Raw genomic sequence first — 14,255 nt, 5'->3', positions numbered from 1 at the left:
TCTGAAGTCAGACTGAGTGTACACTGCAGCAAACCAAGGTGGGGGAAAACAAGCAAGTGGCTACTGTGACGGTGACTGACTGCAGGATTATATACCCGCGGCACCACGGGGATCATCAGTTTTGCGCTGAAGCCGGCACAGAGCACGATCTCGCTTGTCCCACCCTCAGCCACAGGCGGGTCTCACCTCGGGAGTCTGGAGCAGAGACCGCCACGGAGAGCGGCGCGGGTGCCCCGGGCGGGCCGTGCCGTGCCGTGCCGGGCCGTGCGGCGCTGCGGGCCGCCGCCAGGGGCCGCTCGGAGCGCGGGCAGGGGGATGCGCGGCCGGGCGGCGCGGGCACAGCTCCGCCGCCGGGGCCAGCGACCCCCAGGGCCAGCGGCGGCCGCCCACACCTGGCGGCGGCCCTGGGACCCGGATCGGGCCGGAGCGGAGGTACGCAGCGCCCCGGGCGCGGGAGGGCGGCTGGCGGGCCCCTGCGCTCCCGCCGCAGCGGGAAGGCAGCGCCGGGCCGCCGGAGGCCGCTCCGTCCCGGATCTCCCCGGGGACACGGCCCGCTCCCCTTGTGGCCGCGCCCGATGGAGCCGGGGATCGGTGGCCGCAAAGACGTCACGGCTGCAGGGTTGCCTCAGGTGATCCGCACCCGTGCCATTTCACTGGGCACCGCGGGCGAGGGTGGGCCCGGAATGGAATTTGACCCTCTGACGCACCCTGGATCGATGAAATCATTCCGCCCCGTCCCCGAGCTGCCGCACGCTCCTCGTCGCCAGAGGTGCACAGTGCACGCAAGGCTTTGGTCCCCCAGGGGAGGGCACGGCTGGGGCTCGCACGGAGGAGCAGGCAGGGATGCTGTGAGCCCGCCGGCCACACGCACATGCTACCCCTGTGCGGGCCGCGAGACTGCGGCGGGCTGAGCTGGAGCAGGAGGGCTGAGTCAGGGGCTGAGTCACGATTGGGTTCGCCCGCGGTAAGCCTGTCTTTTCCTGTTTGCCTGTGATCTGCCCGCTGCCGAGTGTTCCGATTTAACCTCCTTTTACTTTTCTTTTTGCCAGGGATGACATCTAAGGATGCTTCAGGTGAAGTTAATAGTAACTGGAGATGACTTCGGCTATTGTCCTCGGAGAAACCAAGGCATTGTGGACTGTTTCCTGGCTGGTGCGGTGTCTAACGTGTCCCTTCTAGTCAACGGAAGTGCTGCAGCAGATGCAGCCAAGCTGGCAAGGAGGTAAGATACTTTCTTTAGCTCCTTTGTGGACAGCCTCCACGAAGAACCAAGCCTGGAAAATTTAGTATTTTGTAGCCCCAGAATAAACACTGTATCATAGCTCAGGCTGGTGTAAGAAAACTGTATTCAGACACATTTTCTAAGACTCTTCATAGTAAAACCAGTGATCTGCTAAGTAATACCAGTAATAGTCTTTCTCTAGTATTGGCCACTGCACCTTTTCCTCCCCTCAGGACAGAAAGCCATTTCCACTATTTGACTAGTAGAATTTGGGTTTGTCAGACTTTCTCCTTCTACGCTTCTAAAAATGCATCATCAGAAGGAAAGTGCACATTATATACTCTGACCAATCTTCTGCTGCCCCTAAAACTATAAGAGCACAAAAGCACAAGTCTTTAAATCTCGTTTAATTGATCCATTTCACCCAGGCTGAGCACAAGGTCTGCCAGGCTCATTGCAGAATCAGGCAAAGGTGTGATTCTGCAAAGGCTTATTTATAAAAATGGGCAGTGGAAAACTTGACTTTTCCCCCACTCTGTAAAACTTTTTAAAAAAGCACATCAATATTTCTATTAATTCTAGGCTTGATAAACATATCTGTAAAAATGCATACATAAAGAAAGGGACAATACCTTGTACCTACAACCTTTACTTCTTCACCAGCTTCAGAGGCTGCTGGCATAGGTAGCTCTGCAGTGGATCAAATGCTATGTGGCAGTCTCATAGTCTAGTCCAGCAAATCCTTTAATAGGAAGCATTATTTGTGTTTAGGAGGAAAAACCCTGCTAATGCTTCAGCTCTGGTGTGGGCAGGTGCTTGGAAGCAGGAATATGTCCTGAAAGAGAGAACATCAGGATTGAGAAATAATTTAGGACAGCCGAAAAGGAAAGGAACTGTACTGCTTTTAAATAAACTGAGACTTTATGCTTCAAATGCAGCTGCTGTGGGGAAGAGTTTCATGAGAGTCCTGCTGACCTTGTTCTCATTAAGCATCTCTCCTCAATTTGCTGTGGTTTTAGGGGTACTTGAAAATTGCTTATAGCTTCTTTGGAGTAGGGTGGTGGAGGAAAGCCAGGGTGCTGTGTTAGTGGCAATCTGGTCTGTAAAATGCCTAGAGATTCCCCACAAACACTGAGGGAGGAACTGCCTGGGAATGAGAAGGGGAGAGACACAACACCAGTAAGATTCCTAAAATCCTATTAGTAAATGAAACATAGAACACAGAGATAAAGCCAGCACATCTCTCAGACACAGAGGCACTGTGAAACCCTTTAAGCCCCAGTGGTCTGGTAATGTTGTCAGCTATTTTAGCTATGGTCTTTAGCAGGCTTTTAAAATAGAATCCACCTGGCCTCATTTCCATGGCCAGGAAGTAGGCCATGTAATCAGGGGTTTGAAAAGCATCTTTGAATCCAGGTCATGACACTGGTGCTGGCAGCTGATATGGGTGTGAAAAGCCAGGTTGGAGGGCAGGGGACAGCAGAGGCTGCAGCCTGCTGATACAATTGGAATTTTTTTTGGGGGGGAACATAATTTTGAATTGTCAGTGTGAATGAAATGGATTTAAATCTGTTTCTGAGCATATAAGCAGGGTGACTTTGGGAACATCTGCCAGCTCTGAAGATCACCAGCCCAGGTTCTACAGTTCCTCATTTGTGTAACTCCCTGCAGGTGTATTCACCCTACCCAGCCATGGCAGGAGCATTAGCAGGTGTGGAGAAGAGGTTTCCTCATGTTGTAATGCAAGCCCAGCTTCAGCTGCTGCTAATTGGCACCTGTGTGTGTAAACAAACCCTGTGTCACCCCTGAGACATTTGTTCATGTTACAAAGGCTGATGCAAACTCTTTCTACCCAGATGACAAATAGGTCGGACTTGCTAGAAATGTCATTGAGTCCTCCTCATCTTGTGGTGCAGAAATGGGAAAGTGTCATTTGCTTGACTGCCTTGCCAATATTATTCCCTCTTTCCCCTGCTCGGTGACATCTCCCATCCCACTGTAAATATTGAGGCTTTTTTTATTACAGGATGAAAGTGTGCCTGCTGGTTTTTTTTCTCCTCATGTTTGTCTTCCCCTATTCAGCCTTGACCAGTGGCATAAGCAGGAAGAGTGCATCTATCCCCAGCTGAGAGAAGAGGCTTGAAGCAAGTAGCTTGTCCTTTCCTGGGGCACATTCTAGTGCTGTGGAATTTGGTCTTTCACACACATGGTGCCAGGATTGTCTGGCTGATGGACTGCTTTTATGCTTCTTGATAAACTGTCTATTCCATGATTGCTTGTAACTGCAAGTCTTAAGCTCTCACTCCTCACCTGGTTTTAAGTTAATGGGACACAGGCAGAGCTAATTAATAAGTAGACAACTTTTCCTTCCTAAGCACCTCGTGCTGCCCTACAATGTTAGGACTCAGCATCCTTCAGAAAGGAACACAGTTCCTCTGAAATTTCTTTCTTCCTTTCATTTTCATAATAATTCTGTAGTTTCTGGGTATACCATCTGTTGCCCTAAGTCTTGATTAACAGCCTTGGCAGACATGTGATGATAGTCAGCAGATCTTTGTAGCAGCTCAAACACAAGCCAACTGCAGAACAGCAGAACTAAGCAGTAAAAAATACACCTTCCTTAACACTGAGGCTCAGCACCTTGGCCTTTCCTCATCCACTGTCACAACTGGGCTGAAAGAAGGGGCACACTCATTTCTGGCAACAGAGAAGTTTCAGCAGAGGCCTGATCCATCACCAAATGACAAACCTATTGACAGCATCTGCTAGGGCAGAACATAACCAGAGCAGCAGGTGGGAGAACAGACTGCCATTGTGGGTTGAGGGTTTTTTCAGTAACTCAAAACTTTTCTCTTTATGGGGCCTTGACTGACTGTGATTTCCTGCTTATCCATATAATATAATCTCAATTTTCTACTTAACAGGCCCTGCCTTGAAGTCAGCCAGACTTCCTGGTGATTATTCCAGAGCTTTTCCCAGAAACTGGAAGGTTATTTTGTAACCTGAAATGAAGAGATGCCTTAATTTTTCCTTAGAAATATGGAGATAGAAATAGAGACATCTAAGACAGCTTGCTGCTATATCCTCCCACCCCTCCCCTTTACATCAAACAGCTCAGGTGTTACTGAGGCTTAGGACCTTTTTCCATTTGTGTCCAAATAGCTTATGAAGAGTGACATATTTTAGAACACAGCCTCAGTCTTCCTGGGTGTTTTTTTGCAGTTTGAATACTGAACATCAGCCAAAGCCCCCACAACATCTGGGTACATCTAACAGAAGGATCTAACAAAGCCACATTTAATTACTCTCTATGTTTTCACTTCCTTTCCCATCAGCACTAATTGCAAAATATGGGTGTAAATTGTGACTTAATTCTGACCCTCCCAGTTAACATCTGACTAATTTAAAAATCTCTCATGCCTTCTCATCAACCCTTGTGTGTGACTGTTAATCACACAGCAGTTCCTCTGCTGAACTGTTTGGATAGGGGTGGGACCCAATCTGAAGCCTTACACTAGAATCCCAGATCATATTGACTTCACTGGCAGCAGCCCATTTTACTGATGTAAGCCTACAGACACAGGAGCTGCACTTGATACAAAGATGTAATTACAACAGAAACCCGGGTCCCTAAGCTGTGTTACAGCACCAGCTCTCAACACTGCAGAGGCTTTAGGGCATTTCTGGCAGAAGAAATAAGTTTTTAGCAGTAATAGAGCAAGAAAATATGCTATTTGATGAAAGACAGGTATTACTGAATGGTGAAAGTGTGTGTGAGGAAGCATACAAATGCCAACATGAGGAAACTAAGAAGTGCCCATTTTTACTCAAAGCCTTGCTTTGTCTGGCTTCAGACACTTGGGTGTTCACTGAAGCGAGATGATGAGATACAGATATTTACATGAGGCTCCAGCTTGGGTCACACTTGGGCTGAAACCTGATGATCAGCAGTTTCCTGGATGATACAAATAGGCTGTTGAAGGTGGGATCTGTTTACCCATTAGGGGAAAGGGTAAAGTGCCATGCTTATGCCAGAGCATCCAGCCTTCAGCAAGGCAATTGGAACAGTGCTTGGCAAATCCCATCATTCCCAGAGCCATTGCAGCTGTTCTGTGGCATGGCCAGGCAGGACCCAGGACACTGTTACTCATGCACCAAGCACAGAGTGACTCAGTGCAGTGCCCATCTCCAGGGTCAATGAACAGGGATTGCAGCTGCACATTGCCTCAGCAGAGACATTTATTCAGAGCACTTGTGTGGCAAAACAAGCAACTACTTGAAAAGGAAGCAGTTTAAGCAGTTTAGCTTACTGTATTTCCTCTCTCTTTGATAACTGGACTGGGTGTGCTGACTCAGAAATCTTTCCAGGGTGAATTCCTTCTAGCACCTGCTGTAAGGATATTTCCTCCTGCACAAGTCTCTCCTTTTCCCCCCCACCTCTACAGGGAATGCTGAGAAGAGACCCACAGAGGGAACAGCCAACTTTCAGTGCAAACAGCTCTCCACTGCATTGACCTCTGTGGCCTGAATCTCTTCTCAAGTTCCCAAGCAGCTCAGTCTAGTGCTGCTCCTGCTGTAAGAGCACACACCTGTAGCCAGGGTCCTCTGGCTTTATCAGGAGTGAAGTGAGCCCCTGTGCTAAATCCTGCTTCATCTCTGCATTCCCTGGGCACTGGGACAGACTTGCAAATTCTCCAAACAGATGGGAAGGGTCATTGCAGCTTAAAAAGAGTCACCAAAAAAGATTTAGGGACACCAAGTAGATTCTTCACATCATTTTGTTTTGACAGTGGTAGCTGTGTGCAGAAACGAAACCGTTGCCTGAAGCCCAATGCCAATCCTTTTATTTTGCATCTTGTGTGAGCAATTAGCAGTTAATGACCAGCAGTGACCAGCAGGGCTCACCCTGTCCCATCTGGAAAGGGCTTGGGCAGAGGAGGATGAGGCCAAACCCACGGCAGCTGAGCTCTGGTCCCAGGGCAGCATCACATGCTGTGTAAGCTGCTTGAGCTGCAGGTCTCTGCGTCAGTATTTCAGCCAACAAATTAGCAGCTATTTACAGTCTTTTGAAGGATGTGGGCAACTACAAAGTATATTTCTGTAGCAAAACAATCATATGTGCTCTGAAAAGTGGGGCCTTGTAGGATTTTGCTGCACCTTGACTTTTCTCCCTGCGATCTTGCAGTAGAAGTCTGCTGTACCTACTGATCTGTCCTTCTCCTTATATCCTTCCTTCCAGCATGCCTTCTTCTGTGCACCTCCCACAATGAATATTTCTGAACAAGTTTCTCATGTGCAGCATTTTGAGTTTTGCTTTCAATGCCTCTATCCCAGAGCCATTAAACACAAGCAGTTCCTCTGCAGATGCCTCAGCATGCACAGTCCGTCAAACCAGGACTGACTCCACCAGAAAACTATTAAGATATTCAGCTGGTGTTAGGCAAAGCTCTGAAACATGCTCTAATGTTACAGTCAGGGTCTCCTCTTACCCAAGGACAAGGCCAGCTCTCTCTGCACTTCCACATTCTGCACATTCCCCAGCTCTGGGGCTGAGTTTGGCCCTGGCCAGGAGCTGCTCTCATGTTCCTCAGTGCAGCCCTTGGCTCCTTGGTGTCCCACACCTGTCAGAGGCTCCTGGAAATAACCTTCCTCACAGCATTTGAGGCAGTGCACAATTGGAGGCAGTTCATTTGATGCTCCTGGGAGACAACACTGAGAGGCTCAGCTGTTCATTTCTTGCCCTCCCACAACACATGAGGAAGAGAGTACTCAACAGAAGAAGTCCATCTGCTGATTCATGGTAACACAGGAATCCTTTTTTTCTTGAAAGCAGCACTGACTGTGCTATAAACAATACTCCAGCTGAGGCAGTAAGAGCTTCCCAGAGACAGAATAAAGAATCTGGGGTGGATTTCTAAAAGAAAACCCAAAAAAACCACAGGCTTCCCCTCTGCCTTTGGACTTGTGCAGGGCGCCCAGCCAGTCACAGGATGGAGGGGAAGCCCTTCTGCCACAGCAGCCCTCCTGCACTGTAGCTGCCTCCTGTGCTGCCCTGCAGCCTGTCACCCCCAGTGACACACCTTCCACTTCTTGTATTAGCCAGGAGTTGGTGTGCACATGTGCTCAGGCCCTCACTGTGATGAACATTTATCATCAGTGAAACAATCGGGCCCTGCTGCACAGAAATCACCAGATCAGAAAAGCCAGAGAGGACCTTTTTCTCCACAAGCTGTTTTGCTCCATTAAACATTCAAGCTCCTTAATCACACAATGGACTAATTTTCTCTGTTCCACAGAGCTGTGCATACAATTTAACTCCTAACATTTATGTCTTTGAGAAGTAGCATCTAGCAACTGACTGCACCATCTACCTGAGTCACAAGACATGGAAGAGCCAGGAAAAAAAGGCTTTCAGTCCTTCAAGGGCCAAGGGCTTAGGACCTGAATGAGCTAAATGACTCTGACTTGGTCCAGCCCATCCACAGTCCTGTCTCCAGAGGGCTGGTGCTTCTCCAGTCAGCTTCAGGTGTCAGACAAGGGCAAGGTCTCGGTTTTGCACCCTTTGCCTCAATGGAGATTGTTTTTGTTTTCTTTTGTGGTACAAGGGCTGTGTCAGGGACAGACCACACCCACTTTTAACAGCTCCATGCAGAAGTTCCAAGAAGGATTTAAAGCGTCACAGGCTTGTTGCCTTGAAATTCACTCTGCACCATGACTCAGACTGGGCAGCACAGATGGAACATTGCAGTTCTGTCATCGGCTCACTGGGTCAGCCAGAGGCCACGGGTTGTCTTGGAAAAACTTTCAAAGCATCATTTTGGCTACTGATTCTGAGGATTTCCAGAAATGCTAATGAGACCCAGCACAAATCCAAGCATGCACAAGTCCTGTTCTCATTGCAGGGGAATCCAGGCACAGACCAAGAAGGAAACACCAGCACTGCTGAGCCCTGAGGGGAGCTCTGCAGCCACACCAACTCCATAGTTCCTTTTCTTTTTTTCCAGGAATCTTACAGTGTGCAACTGGGTAATCAGTCATACCCCTGTGACTCCTTAGCAAGGCTCTACCCCTCACTGTGGGCCTCCTTGCACTACTCCTTCTCTGGCTGTGCCAGGGAGATGCTCTGTACAGCTCATCCTTGCCACTCACTGAGTGATTGCTCCAGTAGACAGAAGCCTGGCCACTGCAGGCAATTCCAGCTGCAGCCCCTTGTATTTACACCTGTAGCCTGTGCTGTTGCCATAACAGCTTTCTTAGGCACTGCTTATATATAAATAACTGGATTCTACTTAAGGACAGCTTTAGGAGTCATCAAGAAAAACTCGAATATCTCATAAATGTACCATCTTTAACAGGGTGAACAACTCAAGGGGATACCTAGCAAGGGCTCATGGAGCACTTTAGAAAAAGCTGCAAGATCTGGATTTTTCTGTTGGTTATCAGTTACTGGAGTTCCTGGAGTGCAGTTACAGCATTTAGCCCAAGATATGTGGTGCTGTGAGCCAGGATGGGGGCAGGCTTTGGGGGCACTCAGAGGCTGGCCCTGGGTGGAGTGCTCAGGGTTGTTGCCTGGAGATGCCCTGCTCTGATTGGGGTCACTGTGCCATCCTTTCTGGCAGAGCAGAGATACAAAGATGTACTGCAGTGAGTACTGAAACACCTCTAAGATCAGTCTGGTTCTTACACTTTAATCGCCCCTCTCTGACCACGGTGAGGGAGGTGCAAAGCTTGGCAGACATTTCACTCTCTTACAGATACAACATCCCCATAGGCCTGCATGCCAACCTCTCCGAGGGCTCCCCTGTGTGTGAGGTGCTCAAGACAAACTCTTCTCTGCTCAACCAAGATGGATTCTTCCATGGAAAAATGGGATTCAGAACAGCTCTATCAAAAGGTCTCCTGAATATGTCAGAGGTAGGAGAAAGCCACATACAGCTGTACAACATGCCTTCCTGATACAAATCAGCCTGCATTTATCCCAGCACATAACAGCTGAGGACCTTTCCCAGATCCCAGCCATGAGCAGGCTTAAAGATGAGCCCTGCTTGTGCTGCCTGTGAGCTTGAGCTGGCTCGGCAGCCTTTGAGAACCCATTCCTCCCTGATTCAGTGCCTGTATGCACTGTTAACTATTTATCTGAGGAGGAAGAAGGGGCATTGGGACAGGTATTTACAAAGAACCTAGAGATCAGTAAAGAGCAACAGAAAAGTCCTAAGTAGGTACCAGGCTTTTCATCAGCTTGTGAGAAATTTTGGTCCTCTAGGGAGGTGGCTGGTTTTGCCCCATGATCAAGGATGAACATGTTCAGGTGATCAAAACTGCATCCATTTTAAACAGAAATGGGTGTTCAACTATCCTATGTATTTAGAACATCCCCATCATCACCGTCCCCATGAGCAGTGCCACAAAGAGCCCTGTGCCCAAGGGAGGCTCTGGGTAGCCCAGCAGTGCTGCACATCCCTGTACAACCACAGCACATCCTGCTTCCCAGAGCTAGGTCCTGACTCCTGCCTGTGAGGTCCCAGCAGCCCCTTCACTCACCTGCTCTCAGCCTCTGCCAGGTCTTGCTCTGACCCTTTTCTGCTGCACAGGTGAAGCAGGAGCTAAAGGCCCAGGTGGAGCTGTTCCATGAGCTGACAGGTCACCTGCCTCCTCACATGGATGGGCACCAGCACGTCCATGTTCTCCCAGGTAAGAAGGAAATCTCAGCACCAAGCAGGTGAGAGAGCCAGCTCAGAGGGGACTCCTCCTGCCACAGCTCCCTGTGTGGGCAATAACCCCCACCACGGGACACCTGCTGGCAGTTGCAGTTTGAATGTTCCCACCTGGCCCCACAGTCCTGCCCAGACCCAAACCCTGCTTGGAGCCCTGGGTCTTCCCATAGCAGCACCAGGGCATGAATGACACAAATGGCCAAGGTTACACCTCTTCCTCCAAGGACCAGTAATTCTCCTCAGCATCCTAATTCCACATTCTCACCCACATTGAAGGAGGCAGACCAAAGCCAGCAGCAGACTGGCCAGTTTAAACTGCAGTGTTGGAGCTTGCAATAGCTGGTGGCTCTTTCAGGTGCTACAAGAACTCCATCCTGTCCTTTGTGTTCCCACCCCAGTCCCTGCCTGCAGGTCTCAGCTTTAGAGATGAGCAAGGATCTTTTGTCCTTCCTTTGCAAATGAAGTTATTGTGGTACAGAGATGGAAAATGGAGTGAGAAGAGAATGCAGGTTTTCCCACTCCAGTACTAACTGCCTCCAGATAACATTGCTCTGGCTGTACAAGGACTTGATGAAGAATTTGTTTCTGACAGTGCAGTCACCTCTGGACACTTTAAGACCAGAGTCACTCACTTAGAAGGGGGGCTGGACTAAAGGCTCAGTGCTGAAAGGAAGAACAACAAGGCACCTACAGCAGAAGTTCAGGGAGAAATGTTTCCAGTATAGAAGGTGACTCCTGTACAGATGGATTTCAGCAGAAGATAAACCAAATGGAATTTTATTTTCTTAAACACAGAAAGGAAAGAAGCCTCTGTGCTAGCAGCTTGCAGGGGACACCAGAAGCTGCTTATCCAACCCCTGACTGCAGTCTCTGGTTTTGCTTACAGAGGTCAGGCATGTGTTTGCAGAAGTGTTAGAGGAATATGGGATTAAGTACACACGTGTCCCCATAGAGCCAGGCCTTCATAACTGTGACTGGATTCCACCATCCCTGATGGACTTTTACCTGGGAGTAGAAGAAGATTCTTTTAACACAGTGGATGTGTTTACAAAGCATGGAATAAGGTAAGACAGGTATTACTCATCCTTTTTTGTAGTAAAACATTAAGATTGTATCAGTTTCTGATAGCATCTTCCAAAAATGGAACACCATCTTTCTCTTTCCTCTTTGGACTTAGAGAAAGGTTCAGGAGGAGCACAAAAGTGCCAGGGGCACAAGGGCTTAGGAAGTTTTGTTTGAACAGAGATGAGTCACTTTCCACTTGAAAAGGAATGTTCTTTCCAGGATATGCTTCTCAGCCTTTCTAGTGAAGCTGCATCAGCCCAGCATCTGGAATACCAGGAGAAATGCTGCATCAATGCTGGAATTTTAAAAGTATTATCTAAGGAAAGCATTTAAGAACTAATTTTTCATCTTCCTGTTGTAGTAGAGAAAGTTTTAAGTAGCAGGAATGAGACTAATTAGAAGCAGGTATTTGTTAAGGGGAAGCTCTGAGAGCTGGTAGTACCACAGCAGGTGATCACTGCTGTAAGCAAACAGCCTTGTCAGTGTCCTGCATCTCAGGGGCCAAACCCTGAAAGCTCAGCCCTTCCCCCAGTAAAACCCTTCTCTTAAAAGCTTAGACAGTGTTTTATGGGTTAAAGGCCTTTCAATAGAGACCCTTGCAGTCACCTGTCCTTTGGGGCAGATGTCATTACTTCCTCAGTCCACTGGAAACATTATCTGCTGGGATTTTTTCTTTTTTTCTTGTTGTACCAGTGGTTCTGAACACCAGGAGCAGGCTGGTATTTCTCCCTTCTCAAGAACAGCTGAGCTGGGCTCTTCTGTGATCATTGAGATAAAGACTCCAGCCTTGATTTCTTCTGAAAACATTTTCATTCTGCCCTCACATGCAGTGGCTCAGCTCTCCTGGACTCGTCCAGGTCACACTTAGAACTGACACTTACAGCCAGACTTGAACAAAGAATTGTGTGAAGCTAAGAAACAGCATGTAGGTGGTGTCCTCTAGGAGTAACATTTTGCCCAGTTATTATGGCTCTTTGATATATTCTGGCAGAATTCTTTAGCTGGGTGGTTGCCATTTTATTTCAGTCACTTTTGTTTCTACTTAGCTGAGGGTTATTATTCAGGCTTAATTTATTTTGATAGTGTGGCATTTCTCAGTGTAGTGCTGCTCTTTGCTTCTGTTTGGTACAATAAAATGTACCTGTAAGCTCACAGATGCCAAACACGGTGCTGGGGCTGTGCTGGGCCTTGCTGTTCCTGCAGAACTGCTGCTTGAAATAGGATCCTGGTTTCAATCAGGAAAAGTCCTGGTTTTACTTTCGTTTACAGTTAAAAGCTTTTTAAAACTCCTCCCAATTTCATATCTTAAATTTTAGGTAAATTTTGATTCCTAATCCACCGGACGTAACACAATTAATTCTCTACCAGCCTCTTTAGCATTAACAGCAGTGTTCCCTCCTCTGGCTGCAGGTGGCCAGACATCTACATAGGCCTGAGCACCATGGGCAGGAACATGTCTGTCAGCAGCATCCGCAGCGCCATCGACAGCGCCGTCCTGCGCCTCTCGGCCGGGGCACCGCGGAGCAGCACCGCGACAATCGAGCTGATGGTGCACCCAGGCTACCCCAGTGTCCCCCCCGTCGGTGGCTGTGGGGAAGGACCCGATGATTTCTCACAGTCCTGGGAACGCCTCCATGAACTCCAGACATTAATTAAGCCAGAGCTGCAGAGCCATTATAAAAGCAGGAACATTCAGCTGTGCTCATTCAAAGATCTTTAAATAAACAAGCAGACATCCATCCATCCATCCATCCATCCATCCATCCATCCATCCATCCATCCATCCATCCATCCCTCTGAAGACAGGCAGTTGCTAACATCCAGAGAAGCCAGATCACTGTTATCTGTCACAGTCCCTGGTACAACTCACAGGAACAGCCTGGGAGTGGACACCACCACCCTGTCAGCAGCTCCAGGCAGTACCCCAGAGCCCCAGCTGCCAATTTTAAGGCTACAACACCTGCTCAAAATGTGCCGAACTCCTCCTGTGACACCCCCTCCACAGTGCCCCAGTGCAGCACACGCTCCCAGGGCTCAGCTCCTGCCAGCAAAGGAGCAGCACAGGGACAGAGTTGGCTGTGAGACACTGCAGCACAGCACCCTGAGGGGTCTGATCCCTTCTCCTTTCACACTTGATGGCAAAACAAGAGCCCTGCTGGGGAGCGGGTGCTGCTTTGGAGCACCCACTCAGTGCAGGTCACCCACAGGTGACACCTTCAGCACTGGGTTCTCTGAAAGCAGCCAGTCCCTGCCCCTCCTGTCGTACCTGGTGAGTGCTGCAGGGACACGTCACCCTCAGAGCCTTCCTCTGGTCGGAGCACTCGGGTCACACGTGGCCCAGCAGCCACCTCCCGGGAGCCGCCTCAGCCGGCAGGAATTGTGTCTGCCTGTTTACCTTGCCTCTTGGTGTTAAGCCCCCACTAGGAAAATAACATCAGCTGTAGCCCTTCTGGAGAGGCTTCTAATTTTTTGGATGACTTTGCAGGAGCAGCAACTGTTGACCCATCTTCTATTTCAGTAACTGCTGTGTACGAGAGCAGCAGCAACTGGTCCTGCACCACCCACTGCCCCTCAGGACAACCACGAGCAGGGCTGTGAGCGGAGAAGGTCCCTGTGTTTGTCCCTTTTATTCCTGTCACCAGAGCACTCAAAGTCCAACAAGTCCCAGTAGTGCTGTTATGTTCTGAACTGCAGCCCTGTCATTCCTGTAAGGACTTTCACATGGGGAAAAATTCTCTGCACAAGAGTGATCTATTTAACATAATTGGTTTTGCTAACCGTATTTTTTAATATAAAAAATATCAGTATCATCATTATTCTTTTAAATAAAAAATAAACTCAGACCTTTTCTATTGCAAAGCTTCAGGAGGCTTTTGGGTTTAATTACATCTGATCAGTGAACTAAACCACTCACCTGTCTGCTCCCCCATCACTGGAAGGGCCTCCCTTTCTATCATTAATGGGAACTGTCTGACCTTTCCTATAACACGTGAGGATGTTTTTGTCCTGTACAAGCAGGAAACACATCAAGGATGCTGTAGAAAATATTTTTCCCGATTCCTTCCTATGTTATAGAAAGTGCCTTAGATGCCGGAGCCGGGCCCGGTGGGAGCAGGGCAGGTGTCACCCCTGGCGATCCCCGGCCCCGAAGGCGCTCCCGGGGGCACCGGGACAGAGCCGCCCGGAGCGCTCGCCCTGCCCGCGCCACCCCGCGCCTCCGCGCCGCACTGCAGCCGCTGCCGCACCGCAGAGCT

General features: G+C 48.9%; 1 protein-coding gene across 4 annotated transcripts; it reads left to right on the top strand.

Moving 5' to 3' along the window:
* Window positions 1-235: 235 nt before the first annotated feature.
* On the top strand, window positions 236-13,860 carry YDJC (YdjC chitooligosaccharide deacetylase homolog). Of its 4 annotated transcripts, none has more exons than XM_041488382.1 (6): window positions 236-432; window positions 1,050-1,222; window positions 8,977-9,136; window positions 9,814-9,913; window positions 10,823-11,000; window positions 12,412-13,860. In XM_041488382.1, the coding sequence occupies exons 2-6, from the start codon at window positions 1,065-1,067 to the stop codon at window positions 12,719-12,721; spliced, it is 906 nt and encodes a 301-aa protein (XP_041344316.1). In that variant the 5' UTR covers window positions 236-432; window positions 1,050-1,064; the 3' UTR covers window positions 12,722-13,860. The 4 variants fall into 4 exon arrangements, with proteins under 4 accessions (XP_041344316.1, XP_041344317.1, XP_041344318.1 ...); XM_041488383.1 differs by lacking the exon at window positions 236-432 and adding an exon at window positions 455-629; XM_041488384.1 differs by lacking the exon at window positions 236-432 and adding an exon at window positions 717-964 and having other exon boundaries at window positions 10,889-11,000.
* Window positions 13,861-14,255: the final 395 nt, after the last annotated feature.

The sequence above is a fragment of the Pyrgilauda ruficollis genome, unplaced genomic scaffold (assembly GCF_017590135.1).
Source record: "Pyrgilauda ruficollis isolate IOZ18807 unplaced genomic scaffold, ASM1759013v1 scaffold9, whole genome shotgun sequence".
NCBI lineage: Eukaryota > Metazoa > Chordata > Aves > Passeriformes > Passeridae > Pyrgilauda > Pyrgilauda ruficollis.
The sequence above is the reverse complement of the archived record's forward strand: the minus strand, read 5'-3'. Positions and strand labels throughout refer to the sequence as shown.